This window comes from Macrobrachium rosenbergii, chromosome 54, assembly GCF_040412425.1.
Source record: "Macrobrachium rosenbergii isolate ZJJX-2024 chromosome 54, ASM4041242v1, whole genome shotgun sequence".
NCBI lineage: Eukaryota > Metazoa > Arthropoda > Malacostraca > Decapoda > Palaemonidae > Macrobrachium > Macrobrachium rosenbergii.
This window is the reverse complement of record NC_089794.1, coordinates 27878198-27900601: the sequence shown is the minus strand read 5'-3', so window position 1 is coordinate 27900601 and position 22404 is coordinate 27878198. Positions and strand designations below refer to the sequence as shown.

Below are 22404 nucleotides of genomic sequence, written 5' to 3'. Positions count from 1 at the left end.
AGAGAGAGAGAGAGAGAGAGAGAGAGAGGGGGGAGGGACGCGCAGTGGGGTGAAGGGAAGCCAAAACGTTCAAAGAAAGAATCTCTTGAGTAACAAGAATATTTCTGAGGGAAGACGAAATTCGTCAGGCACTCAGACAGAATAGGAAGAAAATGACAGAAAAACTGACAGAAAAGTATTATAAGGGAAGCATAAAACGAAACAAAGTATGGAAATGTGATAACAGAAATAAATATATATCTGCATATATAAGGAACGTAGATTCTCTTATTTTTTCCTTCCGTTACTCGTCTTTGGACTCTTCTTCCAACTTCTGTTTTCCCCCAACTTGTAGTCTCTCTTGCTTTCGAGTCTCTATTCTATGATTCTCTTTATTATGAAGTCAATTTGCCAAATTCCCTGCATTGGGGTAGTGCCGCCAGTGTACCACACGTTGTGCACTGTAGTCATTACTTAAGGTTCTTTGCAGCGTGCCTTCGGTCCCTAGCTGCAACCCCTGTCGTTCCTTTTACTGTACCTCCTTTCATATTCTCTTTCTTCCATCTTACTTTCCACCCTCTCCTAACAATTGATTCATAGTGCAGCTGCTTTGAGGTTTTCTTCCTGTTACACCTTTCAAACCTTTTACTGTCACTTTCCGTCTCAGCACTGAATGACCTCATAGGTCCCAGTGCTTGGCCTTTGGCCTAAATTCTGTATTCAATTCATTTCAATTTGCCAAATTGTCAAGCACGAAAAAACCGTCTAAATTGGAATTTGAAAGCTTTGATAACACACAATAGTCTACATCCCCACATTTATTGCACATGCAACAATACCATTTCACATTGTCGAGAAATAATGAAATTTACCCAGATATACAGAAACATCATTGAGAACAAATATAGAAAAATGATGTTTATGTATAAAGAGATTACATATAGATATATATGTATATGTATATAAATACATATGTCAGTAATTAAAATATTGTAATATTTATAATTAATATGTCGTTTCAGAGAGAACTAAGGTTTATGCACAAGGATATTTTGCATATTAACGAGATATTTTATATGTTGCATAAAGCTTACTACGACTTAAACTACGAGAGTCTTTCTATAAAAATTAGCGGAAGGATATATTCGTAATGTGCACCGAACGATAACAAATAAGTGCAAATTTGAACGTGTGAGCGTCAGGTCACGTGACATTACGTCATCCTCATCCGCAGGTAGTATGACCTAATACGACCCGTGACCTGGTCTTCACCCCAAGACCCTGTTTTCTTGAACCGTGTTCCTTGTATTTTTGTTCGTTTGTCGCTCGTTTCATTGTTGAGGGCTGTGTTCATTGTCTTTGTGTCTGTCTGTGGCTGTGACCTGTCATCTCTAATTCATTATCATCATCATCATCATTCACATTATTATCATTATTATCATCATCACCCGCATAGAGCCTCTATGTGTAATGCACATTGTTTTTGATGTCATTTACAAATGGAATTTCTTTTTTTAAAATGTTTACTTTTGGCTGATTGTCACACAGTTTTGTTCCAATATTGCACAAAATAATCCTTTTTTGACACTTGTAAGCTCATTCACTGTTTTCTAAATAAATCTTTTGTTTTTTTGTTCGTAGGTGTCACCATTTTTCTGTCATCAATATTCGTAGTAGACTGTTCTTGATTATTCTTGGATCTCTCGCTGTCATGGATGTAGTTTAAAAAAAAAAAAAACACTCAAAAGTAGCCTTTATTTTATTTACAATTCTTGTCCAGTGAGAGGCTCCATCCACGTAGTAGACTGTAAGATGCATTTAACATGTCCTTTGTTTTGCCTGTTCACTTTTGTCTTTTTTTTTAAAAGGTGTCTAATTATGAAGTGTTTTGATTAATTCTTATTTTTTTTTTATTTTTGATCTCAGTCCAAGATGACTTTCATTTTAGTGTGTGTGGTTTCAATTGCAGCTTCCTGGCTGGACTTCCTTATCAGTTCATGATCGATTTGTAAGTGGACGGTCATCAGCTGCCCTTCTACTGCAGTTCACCCATCTCGTGGGATGTTGTATGTTTAAGGCTTGGTTTTATCTATATATATACAAAAATCGCCTCCTCCTCTTCCTCCTCCTCCTCCTCCTCCCCAGTTTTATCTTATTACTTCCCCCAACGTCCCTCTATTTATTATATATATATATATATACATATATACTCCAGGCTTACCCTTCGTAACATTCGCCCGAGTTGATTTTGGCATTCGATAGTTTATTTTTTTCTCCCCTAGGAGTTGAACATTTTCCCCTATTTTTTTCCCTGTAGGGGAAACTATTTTTCCCCCCCTCGTGTGCTTCTCTGCCATACGTATTTTTTGTGCATTTATTCTAAGTCCAGCAGCTCTGACTTGTTGCAGTATTTTCCCATCCCCACAAGTCCTGCGTTCATGTGAAGCTTTGTTTTTCTCTTCTCTCTCTCTCTCTCTCTCTCTCTCTCTCTCTCTCTCTCTCTCTCTCTCTCTCTATGCTATTGTAATGCTTTTACCAATCTGGAAATCCAGTGTTTAGTGACTGCTCATGAATTCTTTGCTCATGAATTCTTTGAAACAATCTTCTAAGAAGGCTTCCATCTCTCCACCCAGGCTTCCCACCTTCCTGATCTGGAAACTCCCTCTCTCTATCTACATTCATTTCCTATACTTGGAGTGTAGTTCCTCGTTGGACGGGTGGATATCGTTCTCGGCTAGTACTTTGCTGGGCCTGCGTTCGATTTTCCAGCCGGCCAATGAAGAATTAGAGGAATTTATTTCTGGTGATAGAAATTCATTTCTCGGTATAATGTGGTTCGGATTCCACAATAAGCTGTAGGTCCCGTTGCTAGGTAACCAGTTGGTTCTTAGCCACGTAAAATAAGTCTAATCCTTCGGGCCAGCCCTAGGAGAGGTGTTAAGCAGCTCAGTGGTCTGGTTAAACTGAGGTATACTTTAACTTTATACTTGGATTCTTCACAGTAAGGTAGAAATCATCTGGTAAGTTTATCAGGCCAGGTAGAATTCCACTGTCGAGAAATTTTTGGCAACCAATGTTTCTGGTAATCTCGAAGCACTGCGGTGTCGGTGCCACCTAGGAGTCCACTGTGTATAACCTCAGAAGCCTTGTTATTCTTCAAAACTGTAAATATTCCAGTGTCTGTTTCACTTTGGAGTGTATTGTTGACAGCTTGGGCAGTTTCTGCGTCTGCAGTGAAGTAAATACCCTTCTCACGTCTTTCTCTTAGGAATTTATTGATGGGAATCTTGGGAGTTCTATTTTGGAATCCACTGGGAATGACTTTGCCATCCACATTGCTCTTCGTCAACTTTAAGCATTCCTGTGACAGTTCCACTCAAGAATCCAGTCTGGAAAACTGCCAGCTAGCCTTGTGCCTGGGCTCTCTCTCTCTCTCTCTCTCTCTCTCTCTCTCTCTCTCTCTCTCTCTCTCTCTCTCTCTCTCTCTCTCTCTCTCTCTCCTTGAATTCTTGTTTACTATGCATTTACGATCAACAATCACCAACGTCTGTTCACTACGATTAGTTGGATAATTATTGATCTCTGTCATGTACATTGTATTTCTACTAACTGAATGTTGAAGGGATTGATCTGACACAATGTTGTTCACTCTGTTGGTTGTCAGCAGATATTCTGTATTTTGTGGTTGCTACATTCATGAGTCCCAGTCCAAAACGATTTTGAGTCAGTGGACGTTATGACACGTTTGGTTTCTTATCTGTTTCAAGAACACATCAGCAAGTGCCATGTGAACCAAATTGGCTTTTTCTGCAGTGGCTGAGCTTCGAGCAACTTTGGGGTGCAGATTTTTAACATTTTTCGTGTCAGCAAAATGACTCTTCATGAGACCTTCAGTCAACCTCAGCCTTTCAGAAGATTTCGCTCTTTTGGACGGCTGTAAATAATTTATCACTTTTCGATTATTTCCTCTGATTGGCCTATTACTTGTTTTGACATTAGCTTGCAACGATTTCTTGTGATTAGTCTCCGGTCGACACTTTTCTGCCGTTGGTCTCTGGCAGATGATTTTTATACATATAGCTCTAAAGGACATTTTTTGCCAATGGGAGCTATTATTGATTCAAAAGTACTGGACTCGAGTGCCCTACTTTCTGCTAAAGGATGGAAATATCTTCTGAAAGACTATTTCGGGTCACTCTTGACCAAAGAACCACTGGCGTAAAGTGCAGTGAACCAGTCTACTGAAGCAAAATAGATGGAATTCATTAAAGTATTTATTACCTGATCAACGTCCTCGCCAGAGGTGGATTAAAGCAGACAGTTCCTTTCACTAATCTGTATAGGCGTGGTCTACAGTTGACAGTTTCCTGGGATAGGCCTCTAGCAAACGATTTCACTTCTTTGTACCAGGCAGTTACCTTGCAAATGGTTCCTTGCCTTTTAGCACATGGTCCTCAACCACAAGCCCTGTACCAGACAGTTACCTTGCAGTGGTTCCTTGCCTTTAGCACATGGTCCTCAACCACAAGCCTGACAATCAAACGATTTCATTTCTTCCTTGTACCAGACAGTCACCTTGCAATGGTTCCTTGCCTTTAGCACATGGTCCCCAACACAAGCCACAGAAGCAAGCGATTTCATTTCTTCCTTGTGCCAGACAGTCACCTTGCAGTGGTTCCATGCCTTTAGAACATAGTCCCCAACCACCAGCCACGTGCAGACAAGTTTCCAGAACTAAATTATTACAAAAAAGAGCTGTTTCCCTATACCCCTGGTCTGTGTCACCTACAGAGACATGGCTCACATGAACACGAATACATTCTTTCATACCCTTGCTGCTTATTAACGTTTGTTATTAGCGTTTGTTGCTGGTTTGTTGCTGGCTTCTGATTGTCACCTGGCCTCCTGAAAGTCCACAAAGAATGGATGCAGCCATTCGCACTGGACTGATTTTGCCTTTGAATTTGAATGGTGCAGTGAGCATCTGCTAGAACGGAGCGTAGAGAATCTGGCCAGTAATCAGTAAGAACCTTCAATAAAGGTGTTGCGTACTTGAGAATACGATTCTGTGGTAAATTTACTTATTTACTCTGATTGAGTCATTATCTCGTCTTGGTCCCTCACTATGCACCTTGAAGCATGATGCAATGGGCATGTTCCTTTCCACCCTTTCCCCTCGAGAATGTTTCTGGCAAGCAAGTTGGGTGGATTTCCATCTCCCAAGATTTATTTTCTCTCCCCTTTGCCTCTCCCTTACGATTATCTTCTCATTCGACCTTCCACCTTTAGATTCTTTGACCCTTTACTTTGAGAGCCTTGCAGCCATGTACATAATGTAGCTCCCATTCCAGCTGACCCACGACCCAAGCCGTAACAATCCATCTTTATTCATCGTCTTTGTACATATATCATGTGCTTAATCCTCTCTTGCAGCTGTGTTCAGTCTTCATAAGTATGAAGAGGTATTTCACATTTTGATAGAGCACACACACTCCCTGCCCTGCGTGTAGCTTTGGATCTTTGTATTTCTCCAGAAACTGTAACTTTTACCCTCTTAGTTATGATAAGTCTCCCAAGACAGAGTTGGGAAAAAGTCGTACTGGATATGGATCAGATTGCATTAACAGATTTGATTATGGGTCATTTCTCAACTTTGGTTACTGGTGCCAGCAGTAGGTGAGATGAGGTGTGTGTCAGTATAACTGTCATTAGCTGGAAGAGATGTGCATTTAATTGATTATTTGCTTACAGTGGTTCTACTGCTTGAGCTGTAACTAAAGTTAAGAAATCCAGGTCCCTACATCTTGTATATACATATTTATATCTCTTTTACCCTTTACTTAAGGAATGTAGCCCTGAAGTCTCCACTGAAATCAAAAGGTGGCCTTCTAATGAAGATAAATACACCTCCCTCCTTTTCCCCCAACCTTCCTTCCCCTTATCCCAGATCCAAGGCCTCGTTTTTGCCACCTGCAAAATGATAACCAGAAACCCCCCACCCACCCCTTTTCCTTATAAATTGACCCCGGGTCACACCCCCTTCCCACAATATCTTTGGCCTAGAAATTCCAATGTCTCTGGCCTAGAATTCCCCTCCCCCCTTTTTTTTTTTATTCCACGGGGTTGTACTTGTACCGTGGCCGTCTAACCCTTGGTGTGTTATTCTTTCTTCCAGTTTTCTTACGGATATTCCCCTTCTGTTACTCACCGACCTGTAAGTGCACACTTTTTGTCCCTTTCTCCATCACATGCTGCACCACACCCCCATTTTTTAGTCAGTCCTGTTCGTGCTGTGACTGTTTGTTTGTTTGTTTGTTGTTGTGATGTCATCGTTGTTGCTGTACTGGTTTTGTCCTTGTTCATTCAGTGTTCTGTGTTAACAGCGTGTTTGTGTGTGCCTGTTTGTGTGAGTGTGTGTGGAGGGGGTTTGTGTCTTGTACAGAACGCTACCCTCGCACACACATTTCCACCCACTACAACCATCCCAATTAGGACATTCATTTCCCCTACCCCCCCCACCCCAACCCCCTCTACGACTGCACACACGGAGTTGGGGGGGTGGGGCATTTCTAGAGATAGTTTCTGGGTAGTTCCTAGATAACTGGTGCACGCCAATCCTCACGACAGCTAAATCCAAAGGCCTGTGAGACGGTAAAGGCTTTCTTGTGCTGTTAGTTGAAGTTGTTTAACTGATTAGAGCATCTGTGGTAGCTTAAGAATTGACGAGGGAATATATAATTAATGTCACTAGTTTAGAAAAGAGTTAGGAATATAGTTCAAAATTTAATGTCACTAGTTTAGAAAAGAGTTAGCATATTTAGTTCATAGTTCAAATGATTTGGACAACTGTGGTAGTTAAGAATTGACGAGGAATTGTATAATTAGTGTTACTAGTTTAGAAAAGAGTTAGTGTATTTAGTTCATAGTTCAAGTGATTTGGACAACTGTGGTAGCTTAAGAATCGACGAGGGGATGTATAGTCAATGTCACTAGTTTAGAAAAGAGTTAGCATAATGTTCTGACGCAGATGTTGGAGTATCTAGTATTTATATATAATCAGTCAAGTCGTTCACTATTCGTACAGAAAAATCTTCAGTTAGCTTAACTCTGACGGCGAGATTGAACCGAAGTAACATTTTGATAAAAGTCTACTTTTCTAATAAAAGAAAGCTCTAGGCCTGTTTTATGATAGTGTTGAACGAAAACTGAAAAATAAGAAAGGTTATCAGTCGTGCAGCGGAAACTTCAAATTGTTAAAAGATTCTAACCGTTCAATGAAACCCTGATTGTTATGTTAAATGAAAAGTGAATTTGCGTTTCATTATTTTTTTTTTTTTAGATCAGAGAGACATGTCCCAAGTTACAATGTAGGGCTATTTAAGATTAACGAAAGCTACATGACTTGGAAAATGACATTAAATGTGACTTTTCACAACCGAGCCAAGAGAACAGGGATCGTCCGAACAAAATTTACAGCGTTGGTCATACAAGAAAATTTCATTCGTGTATCTTGAAATAGAGAATATTAAAAACATATCAGTCTTGAACTAAAATTGTTGGTGAATTGCTTTATATTGAAGAGTTTCCATAATTAATATGCTTTATGGGTTTCAGATTAGATAGAGAAGAAAAGAAAGACACTTTTGCATATCTAGTTTATACCCTAATGATTGCTTAACTTTCAAAATTTGTATTTGGAGAGAGCGATTGGCTTGCTTCTTAGTATACCTTTTTTTGATATATGAATACTTAGGGCTTTTCAATAAACCTATGCATGGCAGTACAGTAAATATGGTTCTATGCATGATCAGAAAAAGCTTAGATTCCTAAACATTCGCAGATAAAGTAATGCTCTTTCTCTCTCTCTCTCTCTCTCTCTCTAAACATACTGACACAAACTCCCATATATATATATATATATATATATATATATTAATATATATATATATATATATATATATATATATATATATATATATATATATATATATATATATATATATATATATATAGGCATGAGTAACAATCATTTTGAAGTACTATAAATAGAGACTACAGCATGCATTTAATGTTTAGTTCTACTCTTCAGATAACCAACCCATTAAACGCACGTACCAAATCCCCCCTAAGCCTAAACATCATAAAGGCATTTCCTCCCAACTGGGTGTTTAGTCCCTAAACCTACTCACTTCCTCTATCCCACCAAAGACCAGCGTCGCATCAGTTCATTATCTGGGATCCTGTGGTATCCAGCAACCAAATTGGGCACAAAATTTTAAGTTTATTTTTAATATTAGTGGTCAATAGAACGCACGTTAGTTTATCATTGGCTGCATGATACCAGAAGACGCCGGAAAATATGCTGACGTGGTCCCCCACCGCCCACTGTATCTGGCTGCATAGAAAAACGATGTACGATAACTTCCCTCTTAGTATTATCTTACCCATCTGTGCCCCATAGAAACAATATATTCTCCTCCTTTAACCTGTTACAAACTCCTTTTTTTAAACTCATAAAATTCTTACAGAATTCATTCCTCTAACTTTCTTATGACCAAGGCATCCTTAAATTTTTATTTAAGCTCCTAAAGGTTGTAGATGTAGTTTTGATCGGGTAGGTTCATAGACGGGCGCGTTCATTGGCACTTTTTAGCATCTTGCCACAAGACGATGCACAAAACAGCCAGCAATTGACATCAGTCACATCACCAATATTGGTCACACGGTGCAAAAGTTGATGGTCGGAAGATTTTAAAAGGTGCCAGAAACTCGCCCGCGTGACGCCGCTCTCAAGTATGTATGGCAGAATAGGCTGATTAGATGTCCTTTAAATATGATTAGTAATTTTGATGCATCTTGCCATTTTTTTACTCTTTTATTTTGTGCATGAAAATAGCTCACACCTGATGATGTGTTTCAGGTGATAATTCCCATGAAATGTAGAGCAATTGGTAGCTGAAATCAATAGATGGTTTAGTCAAGGTCATTGTCGATGTTAGCAAACCCATGGTACAAGCGACTCGTGTTGCTGATACCGAGTTACCACTATCAAACCAGGTTACGTTTGTATCCTGATGAAAGATCAGCTACAAGACCTGACCGAGAAAGCCCTGACCTGAGATTAAGGTTGCGTCCACATTGTAGTTAAACATGTCACAAACAAATCGCCAACTTATCGCACACACATCGCAAACAGGCTGGATACAAGTCAAGGACTTATCGGTAGTTATAACAACTGTTTCATCCTGTTGTCCAGCATTTGCCAAAAACGTTCGGCCTCCTCTCACAGTCGTCGACTTGTTGTCAACTTGTTCGCGACATGTAAGTGATATGTTGCCGACATGTACATGACATGTACTGCAGCGTGGATGAATTCTGAGTAAGACAATCGTAAACCTGGGCTAAAATTAACTGGTGTTATATTGTACTTCATTGTTCCTTGGTTAAGTCTACCGAAAACCAACGAGTTTTTCCAAAATGTCATTTGTATATTTGTAAATTGTGTAAGAGTTAGATGTTTATACTTTGAAATTTAATGAAGAATTATACGAAATGTCATAGAGCACTAGCGGATCCAGGGTTGGGGGGGGGCACATGGGCACGTCCCCCCCCCCATGGTAAATAATGACAAAATAAGATATTGTAGATTTATTTAGATAATAGTAACGTAAATAAGTATAAAAATGGGAAAAAATAAAAAAAATTCATAGAAATAATAATAAAATTTTGCGAAAATTTTTTATGTATGTATATTATACATACATATATATATGTATGAATTTATGTATATTATATATATATGTATATTTATATGTATATTATGAAAATTGGTGGCCCACCCATAAAATTTTCCTGGATCCGCTTGTGTCATAGAGTGATAGTCGGGAAATATTTCCCTTGATGGTGACTTTGAAGTTTTTTTCTGAAATGTTCTTATGGAGGTCATTGAGAGGATTTGACTTAGTGCTATTTGGCTTAAGGTAAGTTTGATTTATTTCAAGTAACAAACGGATGTTTTTCATCTTTATTAACTACGAAAGAAGTTGGTAAGGCCAATGAATGTTTAACCATTATATTTTATTTAAGGTTGATGTCAATTATGTTACATAAATACACTTTTTGTGGGGATGTGTATATTTTATATATATATATATATATATATATATATATATATATATATATATATATATATATATATATATATATATATATATATATATATATATATATATATATATATATATATATATATATATATATATATATTTATATATATATATATATATATATATATATATATATATAGATTATATATATATATATATATATATATATATATATATATATATATATTTATATATATATATATATATATATATATATATATATATATATGGGGTGTGTATACACATATATATCATTTATATGTATGTGTATATACTTTATATGTATACAAAAAATCAAACATATATAGGCCCCTATATACTGTATATAAGATGACCCAAATAAAAATATATACCATAGACTTACTCCCAAGGTCACAAGATATAAAAAAAAAACAGAACTCGTCAATAAAAAACATAAAAAAACTCGCCAATAATATGGAATCAGATATGGGTTTAAATATGATTTTTATTTTTTTGTACCATTCACCATCACTCACTTCTCTGCTGAGCTGAAAAGATTATCCAGAGATTGATCAGAAACGGATGAGAAGAAACAGAGTAAATGTGTAAAATGACATGTGCCTAAGGTTAGCGAGGCCTTATTCTTAAATTAATTTTCCTTTTACTGTGCCTCCATTCATATTATCTTTCTTCCATCTGGCTATCCACCCTCTCTAACAAGTGTTTCAAAGTGCAACATCGAGGTTTTCCTCCTGTTACACCTTTCAAACCCACCTGCTCTCAATTTCCTTTCCAGCGGTGAATGACCTCTTAGGTCCCAGTGCTTGGCCTTTGCTTAAACTCTATATTCCATTCTTTAAGTTAATTTGCACGATCTCCGAAGATTTCAGATCGTTGCTGTAGCCATGAGAATTGGCTTTGAGATAGACATGAAATTCTCTGTCGTGGTGTAAATTTAGTAATATGTATGGACAACTAGAGGAATATCTAGTAATTATTAGTGCTTGGTTTTAAAATTCATTATTATTATTATTATTATTATTATTATTATTATATATTATTATTATTATTATTATTATTATTATTATTATTGGAGAAACAAATCCACAGTTATGTATATGTATATATATTTAAAGATACATTTAAAGACAGTTTTATCTTTAAATATATGTACTTATACATAAATGTGGATTTGTTTCTTTATTTTAAGACTCATGCTATTATTATTATTATTATTATTATTATTATTATTTTTATTATTATTATTATTATTATTATTATTATTTTCCTTTCTTGTTTTAATTACTACCACATTTCCTGTATTTCAAAGTATCATTAGCGCTGCTCTTAAACATACCAAAAGTCTGGCAGAGAATATACTGTAACTAGAATTGTTAAATGCATCACATCTCCTATAATTGAATCCTAAATGTACATTTGTACCGAACAGAACATCCCTTGAAATTCTAATCCTGTTTACTAACGACCATGAAAGTCCCGTTCAAAAAAAAACAAAACCACTTTAAAATGCGTTCGTTCGATCTTGTCTCCCCCCCCCTTCTAAAAAAAAAAAAAAAAAAACACAGACCAAATTCCTTGGCAGAGATCTCTGCCTTGAATCACGTTGCTTGTTTCACTGCTCGAGAAGGAAGGTCTCCCGAGACAAAATGCTTTATTTACGCCATGTCAGATTGACCTTCGTTTCTATCACGGAGTAGGTAGAAGTAGGTGTGCTCCCAGAGATCTCTGTAAACAGCAGGTCTTGAAACGAGACGCAGATGGCGACCAGTAGTTGTTTCAGAGTCGCGGAAGAAAGCGGCCACTCCATTTTGGCTTCAGAAGCGAAACTGTTCGTTGGGGGTTAAATTTAGACAATGTTTTGCTCGCGATCTTGAAGTTGCCCCTGTAAATCTTTAGAATAAGAGATTATTATTATTATTATTATTATTATTATTATTATTATTATCATTATTATTATTATTATTATTATTATTGAGAAGATGAATCCTATTCTTTTGAAGTATGAATGGCAATCACCACCACAGGGGGCCGTTGACTTGAAATTCAAGCTTCCAAAGAATATATGGTGTTCAATTGAAAGAAGTAACAGATGGTAATAGGAAATGCAAAAAGAAGTGAACAGTTATTAGAAAATAAAAAAAGATAAAGTAACAAATTAATAAATAAATTTGCACAGCATCCTCGGGGAGACTGTTCCACAAAAAAGCTCTCATTAAAATTACGAAAACTTCATCCTGTATCCACGAGGAGAAATCTATTAAAATTCCGATAAGAGACGAACTGGTAAACCTTCATTATCGCATACCATCTGATAAGCCTTAATCCAAAACTCACTCCCCTTATCAAAACAATCTATTACATCATATCAGTCAGTATACCTTCTGTCCCGAAGGGGGGTCGTGCTGCCAGTGCACCTCACGTGGTGCACTGTAGGCATTACTTAAGGGTCTTTGCAGCGTCCCTTCGGCACCTAGCTGCAACGTCTTTCATTCCTTTTACTGTACCTCCGTTCATATTCTCTTTCTTCCATCTGACTTTCCACCCTCTCTAACAATTTTCATAGTGCAGCTGCGAGGCTTACCTCCTCCTACACCTTTCAAAACTTCTTACTGTCAATTTCCCTTTCAGCGCTGAATGACCTCATAAGTCCCAGCGCTTGTCCTCAGGCCTAAATTCTCCATTCTATTCTTCATTATCGCGTACCATCTGATAAGACTTGATCCAAAACTCACTCACTATCCCTTCTGCAACTCGAAAGAATTTTGGGAAATCGCGTGGTCCCAATTTTGGCACGTCAGCAGATTAGGGGAAACCATCAGGAAAAAAAAAAAAGAAATTCCTCCGAATAGAAGTTAATTAAGGCGGTATGTTTTTTTATTTTCCGTTTCTATTAGAAAGACACGCCTTTACTACCAGGGACGTCAATTAGACCGGAGTTTACTCTTCGTTAAATTGAAGGTTACTGTTATTTACTCCACCCGGGGGCTTATAATCTCTTCCACGTTCCTCGTGGGTTTCAAAGAATATTATTTTATATACTAAATATATATTTTAAATATAAAAGTTTTATATATATTTATTTTTTATATGGGTTTTTATCTAGTATCATTCTCGTTTTTTACGTTCATATTTTAACGCTGAATTTTAATAGTGCGGTATGTTATCATTCACTTTTCACTGTCAATGGCATCATTAATTTATATATTTCATCTTCATTGCTGCGCTGAATAATCCTGATGGGTTCCGGCGCTTGTTCTTCAAGACCTAAATTTCATAACCAATCAATCAACCAATCTAAGAACTTTTTCTGATGGCTGGATATTATTATTATTATTATTATTATATATATATATATATATATATATATATATATATATATATATATATATATATATATATCTAGGTCAGTAATGAGAGACTGCTAGTGGTAAACACTAAAGGTTGTTCTATTGAAATATCTATTACAGTAAAATAAGAGAGAGAGGGGGGGAAGAGAATGGGGGAGGGCTTACCCATGATCCATCAGTCAGGGTTTGAATGTAACACAGACCACCGCCTTATTAATTCTCTGAAGCCACCGTATTTCAGGAGATTTATTTTATGTGTATATATATATATATATATATATATATATATATATATATATATATATATATATATATATATATATATATATATATATACATATAATATATATATACATATATGTTTATATACATACATATATGTACATACATATATATATTAAGCAGAATTCTCCTGCAACGTAAACCAAATTCACATTAGAATTCAGGGATTTAAAAAACTTCAGAAATCATGCGACCACATTCTCTCTCTCTCTCTCTCTCTCTCTCTCTCTCTCTCTCTCTCTCTCTCTCTCTCTCTCTCTCTCTCTCTCTCTCTCTCTCACTTTGGAGATGTTGGCACTGTGCCCAGGATCGCCAGAAGACTCTCGGGATTCTGAGTGGCGTTGCGAATCTTCGGGGCAGTGACTTGCTTGTCCTTCCGTGGATGTTTTTTTTTTAACCCTCTGATGCCCAGCTTTGGCATTCTCTCCTTGCCTCGTTTTTCGTAACTTGCGATGTCACGATTTCTGTGGTGCTGTTACTTTTACCGGGATTTAGGCATTTGTCCTCTCTCTCTCTCTCTCTCTCTCTCTCTCTCTCTCTCTCTCTCTCTCTCTCTCTCTCTCTCTCTCTTCTGGTTTAGACTCTCTCTCTCTCTCTCTCTCTCTCTCTCTCTCTCTCTCTCTCTCTGTTCTCTGGTTTAGGACTCTCTCTCTCTCTCTCTCTCTCTCTCTCTCTCTCTCTCTCCTGGTTTCTCTCCTCTCTCGTGGATGTTTTTTTTTCTCTCTCTCTCTCTCTCTTCCTGGTTTAGGACTCTCTCTCTCTCTCTCTCTCTCTCTCTCTCTCTCTCTCTCTCTCTCTCTCTCTCTCTCTCTCTCTCTCTGCGCTTTCCTGGTTTAGGACTCTCTCTCTCTCTCTCTCTCTCTCTCTCTCTCTCTCTCTCTCTCTCTCTCTCTCTCTCTCTCTCTTCCTGGTTTCTGGTTTAGGACTCTCTCTCTCTCTCTCTCTCTCTCTCTCTCTCTCTCTCTCTCTCTCTCTATTTGGTCGTGGCTGCTGCATTAAAAATTGCGTGTGCTGAAAGCTATTTCATATTTTCGTAATTTGTGGTCAAATTACAAATAATAATTTCTCGATGCAAAGGAATGTTAAAAAAATATTAACAAACCCTGTTTTCAAAGTGTATTCTCTTTTTCGAAGCCATGATATACATTGCATTTATTCTAAAGCTTAATAAATTTGTTATTCCTAGTAAAAGGAATATTTAGTGGAATATTTAATTATTCCATTTTTCATGAAAGTATCTGTTAAAAACTCGAAAATATCGACTTGTTCGATGCGATAAGAATATTGAGAATACCTACAATGATAACCGAGCTATTGTGGTCAAAAAGTACAGGGGAAGTTAATGGAAGATTTTTAAATGTGGACCGTAATATTCAGTAAGGATAAATTTTTCGAAAACTTGTCCTTCCGAAAATCTCTAATTTTTTTAATTTTTTATATGTTTTATATTTATTTATTTATCTTTGTATTTATTTATTGTTTGCCGTTTTTATGATGAAATAATTCTCGTCAAAGTACAGAAAACGAATATTACTGGAACACCTTCTGTTATTTTATGCAAAGGGATTTGTCAATACCAAACAACCTATCGTCCTCCTCTCTCTCTCTCTCTCTCTCTCTCTCTCTCTCTCTCTCTCTCTCTCTCTCTCTCTCTCTCTCTCTGTGCGCTTTCCTGGTTTAGGACTTTTCCTCTCTCTCTCTCTCTCTCTCTCTCTCTCTCTCTCTCTCTCTCTCTCTGTCTTCGTATCACACGAATAACTAGAATATTTATTTCTGTAAACCCAAATAAGCACTCTCATTCTCTTCCATCCTCGGACAGTCAACACTTAAAATCGCCAAAGTAGGGGGTTAGTGCCGTCAGTGCACCTCACGCGGTGCACTGTAGGCATTAGTTAAGGTTCTTTGCAGCGTCCCTTCGGCCCGTGGTTGCAACTGCAACCTCTTTCATCCCTTTTACTGTACCTCTATTCATATTATCTTTCTTCCATCTTACTTTCCACCTTCTCAAACAATACTTCATAATGCAACTGAGAAGTTTTCCTCCTGTTACACCTTTCAAACCTCTCCGTTTCCATTTCAGCGTAGAATGACCTCGTAGGTCCCAGCGCTTGGCCTTTGCCCTAAATTCTATATTCCGTTCCACTTAAAATCACAGTAAATTCACAGCTTTTTCTCCAGCCACACTCCTGAATGATCAAAGGATTAAACATTTGTTTATTTTCGATCTTCCCGAGACGCAGCCGCTCTTTGTCCTTACAAATTTTTATTATTCGGATCTTTCACTGTGGCGTCACCGGTTAGCCGAGATGTAACCGAGTACCGGACCTTTCCCTGAAAAAAGCGGGACGCCGTATCTTGAAAACCAGCCACAGAATTTTCTTGAAAATAATCCCATTATGTTTCCCACACCTAAATTATCTCGGAGGAACTTATTCAAACTTATCTAACCCAGCCTAACCTAACCAAACCTAGGGGCATGGCAAAAACACCGGGGCTGGTGCAGTACTAGCATATTTCTCAGCCATTTGCCACCGGGGACGAATCTTGCCTCCAAACGAGAAATCCGAAATGTCTGTTTTGTTTACGTTTTCGTGACATATTACACGAGTTTTTCACTTTGACAGTGTAAATTCAGTGCTCTAAATAAGAAATCCAATTTTTTTTAAATAACGTTATTGTGTGATATTTCATGAGTTTTTCACCTTGACAGCGTAAATTAAATTTTCCAGACGAGAAATCCATAACTGTTTTTAATAACGTTTTTGCGGCATACTTCATGAGTTCTTCACATTGGCAATGTAAATTCAGTTCTTTAAATGAGAAATCCAAAACTTTTTTTCAATTACGTTTTTGTGATTATATCACGAGTTTTTCAGTTTGACAGTGTAAATTAAGTTCTCTAAATGAGGAATCCAGAACGTTTTTTTAAATTATTTTTAATTACGTTTTCAACTTTGTAAATTCAGCTCCTGACTCGCGTGGAAACTGAATCGTCGCCACCTGAGAGAACGTAGAGATATTTCACCTGATAACCTGACTGGAGAGAAAACTGGATAACAAAAAGCGTCCTTTTCGAAACAAACGTTCTTCAGGGCAAGCAACGTTTGAAAGGAACTCTCTCTCTCTCTCTCTCTCTCTCTCTCTCTCTCTCTCTCTCTCTCTCTCTCTCTCTCTCTCTCTCCCTTGATTGCATTCGACTGCAAACATTCCGAGAAGCATTTTCATTTAAGACTTTGGTTCAGTGCCCCTGAGGGTATCCTAAGTTTTCCTGTTGTTTGCTTTCGTTTTTAGTTTTCTGTAAAAGAAAACTATTGTGTCGGCTTTGTCTGTCCGTCCGCACTCTATTCTGTCCGCACTTTTTCTGTCCGCCCTCAGATCTTGAAAACTACTAAGGCTAGAGGGCTGCAAATTGATATGTTGATCATCCACCCTCCAATCATCAAACATACCAAATTGTAGCCCTCTATCCTCAGTAGTTTTTATTTTCTTTAAGGTTAAATTTAGCCGTAACAGTGCTTCTGGCAACGTTACAGGACAGGCCACCACCGGACCGTGGTTAAAGTTTCATGGGCCGCGGCTCTAACAGCATTATACCGAGACCACCGAAAGATAGATCTGTTTTCGGTGGCCTTGATTATACGCTGAAGCGGCTGTACAGAAAACTCGACTGGCCCGAAGAAACTTTGGCGCAATTGTTACTTGTTATTTAATGTTTCTCTCTGTTGCAAACTTCGTATTCTAACTTGTGATATTGTATAAGAAGCCGTCTCTGACTTCAAGATTAAACATACCAATTCTCGACCTTGAGTGAGAAGTTGGAGAAGTTGGAGAGGTAAAAAATTAGAATTAAAAATTATTAAAAAAAAAATAACTGAATTAACAGAGAAGCGAAGACTTGGTGGAACAACGGAGAGTAATCACGGAGAAATGAAAAATTTGATAGATTAAATTGCCACAGTGAATTGAAACTATTTCAAGAATGTGTTCACGATAAAGTTGGTTTTTACGAAGTTTGAAGAGGTGGGTAAAGTGATTCAGAATCGATACTAATAAACGAGTTATTAATGCAGCAACTGAGCCCCGTAGGGGGTTAGTGCCGTCAATGCACCTCTTGCGGTGCACTGTAGGCATTACTTAAGGTTCTTTGCAGCGTGCCTCGGTCCTTGCTGCAACCCCATTCGTTCATTTTACTGTACCGCCTTCCATATTCTCTTCCTTCCAACTTACTTTCCACCCTCTCCTAACAATTGATTCTTAGTGCAACTGCTAAGAGGTTTTTCCTGTTACACCTTTCAAACCTTTTTACTGTCCATTTCCGTTTCAGCCCTGAATGACCTCATAGGTCCCAGTGCTTGGCCTTTGGCCTAAATTCTATATTCAATTCAATTCAGTAAAGGAACTGAGAATCATTATGGATAATGAAAAGATGGACACAGAAACTAATAATAAAAATCAGTTTAATTATCGTACGGTTGTTAGTTAACAAAGAAGATTAAAGAATTCCCGGAAGATTTACCAGTGGCGGGCATTAGACGTCTACGAGACACATAAAGCAAGGTCTAAATCCTAGTTAATTGGCTCTGCAGCCTCCGAGCGGTCCTCTTTGAAACCTGGGCCAATTCGAACCACCTTTTCGGAGGTTGCTTGAGAAACGAAAACCTCGTAAGCAGATTTGGCATAGGAATCGGTCTTTAATTAATTGTATCTTCGAAAGCAATCATTGGGGAGATATTGATAATTATCTTGAAGCTTATTTGCTATTTAATTTCTTGGATGGCTTGAATTTATTTTACTGTTTAATTTCTTGGATGGTTTGAATTTATTTGTCGCTTTCATTTCTTGGATAGTTTGAATTTATTTGTCGCTTTCATTTCTTGGATGGCTTGAATTTATTTTTTGTTTAATTTCTTGGATGATTTGAATTTATTTTTCTATTTAATTTCCTGGATGTTTTAAATTTATTTTTCTATTTTCTTGGATGGTTTGAATTTATTTTTCTATTAATTTCTTGGATAGTTTGAATTTATTCACTTTAATTTCTTAGATGGTTTGAATTTATTTTTATGTATAATTTCTTGGATGGTTTGAATTTATTCACTATTTAATTTCTTATATGATTTGAATTTATTTTTCTTTTTAATTTCTTGGATGGTTTGAATTTATTCACTACTTAATATCTTGAATGAATTTTTTTTAGCGAACTCATTATTTTAGAAGACTATAAGAAGCTGTTTTCCCTTATTCTCTCTCTCTCTCTCTCTCTCTCTCTCTCTCTCTCTCTCTCTCTCTCTCTCTCTCTCTCTCTCTCTCTCTCTCTCTCTCTAAAAGACAGTAACTTCATGTTCTCTCGGTCTCTCTCTAAAAGAAAGTAACTACATTTTTCTCTCTCTCTCTCTCTTAAAGAAAGTATCTCTCTCTCAAAGAAAGTAACCCAAGTCTCTCGGTCTCTCTCTAAAAGAAAGTAACTCTCATTTCTCTCTCTCTCTCATTTTTCTTCTTTAAAAGAAAAGTCCCATTTCTCTCTCAAAGAAAGTAACCTCTAAAAGAAGTAATTTCATGTTCTCTTGGTCTCCTCTAAAAAAAAGTAATTTTTCTCTCTCTCTCTTAAAGAAAGTATCTCTCTCTCTCTCCCAAGTCTCTCTCTCTAACCTCTCTCTCTCTCTCTCTCTCTCTCTCTCTCTCTCTCTCTCTAAAAGAAATTTTCTCTTTATGTTCTCCCTATCTCTCCTAAAAGAAAATATCTCTCTCTCTAAAGGAAAGTAACCCAACTCTCTCACTCTCCCTCTAAAAAGAAAGTAACCCCGATCTCTCTCTCTCTCTCTCTCTCTCTCTCTCTCTCTCTCTCTCTCTCTCTCTCTCTCTCTCTCTCTCTCTCTCTCTCAGTGTTCGAAAAGAGTTTCCCCCATATTATGCAACTAATCCCTCCATGATGACACAGTTAAAGATGGCGCCTGTTTTGTAGCGGGTTATTTGCTGTCCCAGTTTCCTGAATAAATTAGGTTAGTGGCCTGGATTGGATGGTATTTATTCCTCTTTTGCTTTTAGAGCTTATTTCCTTTGATAGAATTACTGTTTTTTTGTGTATAATTTTGTTTGAAATGTAAAATTACTTTTTTTTTATAGAATTTTGTTTCTTTGATGGAATTACTGTTTTGTATATAATTTTTCCTCGGAACTTTGATTCGTATAGAAATTATATAACAAATTGTAGGCGCCCCTAGGTTTTCAAGTTCTTTAATGCCCTTCACTTGAGTAGTTATTTCCAAATGAGGCGCTTTCGTATATACTCGTGAGTGGTCGTATGTGTATATGTATATGTATATATATATATATATATATATATATATATATATATATAAATATACAGTACAGTATATATATGTATACATACATATATATATGTGTGTATATATATATATATACACACACACATAATACATGCATACTTACATAAACACACGTACTAATATATATGCATATTTGAATGCGTACACATCCATATAGCATTTACCCATCTAATATAGGTCAAGTAAGCCACCGAAGAAATTCACAAGGACCCAAATAACATTGTAAGAATTTCTGTCATGTCAAGGCCAAAAGACCCTCTGTCTCTCTTGGTCAAAGTCCCCCCAATCCCTTCCCCTCCTCCCTCCTCTCTCCCTCTTCCTCCTCCCTCCTCCTCCTCCTCCTCCTCCTCCTCCTCCCTCCTCCTCCTCCTCCTCCTCCTCCTCCTCCTCCTCCAGAAATCACGACCCTGCTCCCAAGAGGCTCTGTCGGCATTCCAGACTGATACATATTTAAGATGGGGGTGAGAAGCAGGCCTTTAATGAAGGGGAAGGGTGTAGGGGGGGGGCGGGTTTTAGACAGGGTAGGGGTGGGGAGAGAGTTGAGTTGCCACCCAACACCATTTATTTCTCGTGACGTCAGCGCGAGAATATATAGTCATTTAATTCCTACGTGATTTAAATTACCTGTTCCCCTTTCACCTGTATTTTGCCTACCGTTCGTCGACTGTCCTTTAGGAATTCGCAGGTGGTATTTTGATGATGTTGTGGAGCGCAGACAATAATGAACAAGTAAAAAATGCAATCGAGTTTTCTGTACATCGTATAATCAACGCCACCGGAAATGGATCTATCTTTCGGTGGTCTCGGTATAATGCTGTATGAGCCGCGGCCCATGAAACTTTAACCACGGTCCGGTGGTGACTTATCCTATATCGTTGCCAGAAGCACGATCATGGCTAACTTTAGCCTTAAATAAAATCAAAACAATTGATGCTAGAGGGCTGCAATTTGGTATGTTTGATGATTGGAGGGTGGATGACCAACATGACAATTTGCAGCCCTCTAGCCTCAGTAGTTTTTAAGATCTGAGGGCGGACAGAAAAAGTGGGGACACTGTATAAAGTGAGGACGGACAGACAAAGCCGGCACAATAGTTTTCTCTTACAGAAAACTAAAAACGAAGCGATAATGGAGAAATATACCGTAAATGTAAAAAGAAATAAAAGGACACCGCACTAAGGATCCACTTCATCATCATTAAAGAAGAATGATGAGGAATTTCCTTATAATTTGTCTTTTTTGTTTATTAATTCGTCCTTTATTTTTTTCTGTTAACTGATCTCTTCTTTCTTTATTTTCTGTTATCTTCTGTAACCTACTTCAGTTGAACACCATAATATTCTTTGGAAGTTTGAATTTCAAGACAGTGGCTCCTGCAGCCATGTTTCATATGAACAAGGGTTCGTCTTCTGAGTAATAATAATAATAATAATAATAATAATGATAATAAATAATAATAATAATAGTCCTTAAATTTTGCCCCTTTTTATTGAATAAAAACTTTTACTTTTTTTTAGATTACCTTTAAATTACTTTTTTTTATTGTTTGTATTTTTTTTTTATTTACTCTTTTATACATTAAAGGGTTTGGTTTGCTTTTGATTTAATTTTATATTGCAAATGCCTAAGATTACACATGTTTTGATATTACTTAATGTATCTGTGATTAAATCACTGATTTTTATGGTATATTTCAGTGATAAAAGTCTATTTTTGTTTGTTACTTTTTTGTAATAGTACATTTTTCTCTTTTATTGTGTAATGGAATCTGGTAATTTCAGAAAATTGAACCCAGTGGATGGGGCCGGTTAGTGCCGCCACTGCACCTCACGCGGTGCACTGTAGGCATTACTTAAGGTTCTGTGCAGCGTCTCCTCGACCCCTAGCTACAACCCCATTATTTTTTTTTTTTTTTACTGTAACTCCGTTCATATTCTCTTTCTTCCATCTTACTTTCCACCCTTTTCTAACAGTCGTTTCATAGGTTTTCCTCCTTCTACACCTTTCAAACCTTTTTACTCTCAATTTACGTTTCAGCGCTGAGTGACCTCATAGGTCCCAGTGCTTGGCCTTTGGCTCAAATTCTTTATTCCGTTCTGTTCAGAAAATGTCACTGATTATATTAATATTCAGTGATTATTTTTGGATGCGATATATTTACAAAACGGTGCAAGAGCATAACGTTGATTTCACTGGTAATGTAATTATAATGTAATCGCCATGCAGCGTAATTAGGGCAATGTAATTATCTCGATGAAAATAACGCGATGTATAACAAAACAGGACGCCCGCATTATTACT

At 37.2% G+C, this 22404-nt stretch overlaps 1 protein-coding gene across 8 annotated transcripts in view; it reads left to right on the top strand.

Annotated features, from left to right (window-relative positions):
- LOC136834911 (ATP-sensitive inward rectifier potassium channel 12-like) overlaps window positions 1–22404 on the top strand; it is a 359204-nt gene that overhangs the window by 266312 nt on the left and 70488 nt on the right. For 5 of the 8 annotated variants that reach the window (XM_067097736.1, XM_067097742.1, XM_067097732.1 and 2 more), the window contains exon 2: window positions 1949–1987. The exons of the other annotated variants lie outside the window; for them this stretch is intronic. In XM_067097736.1, the coding sequence (XP_066953837.1) occupies window positions 1949–1987 (39 nt within the window). The remainder of the gene's footprint in view (window positions 1–1948; window positions 1988–22404) is intronic. 8 annotated transcript variants of the gene reach the window in all.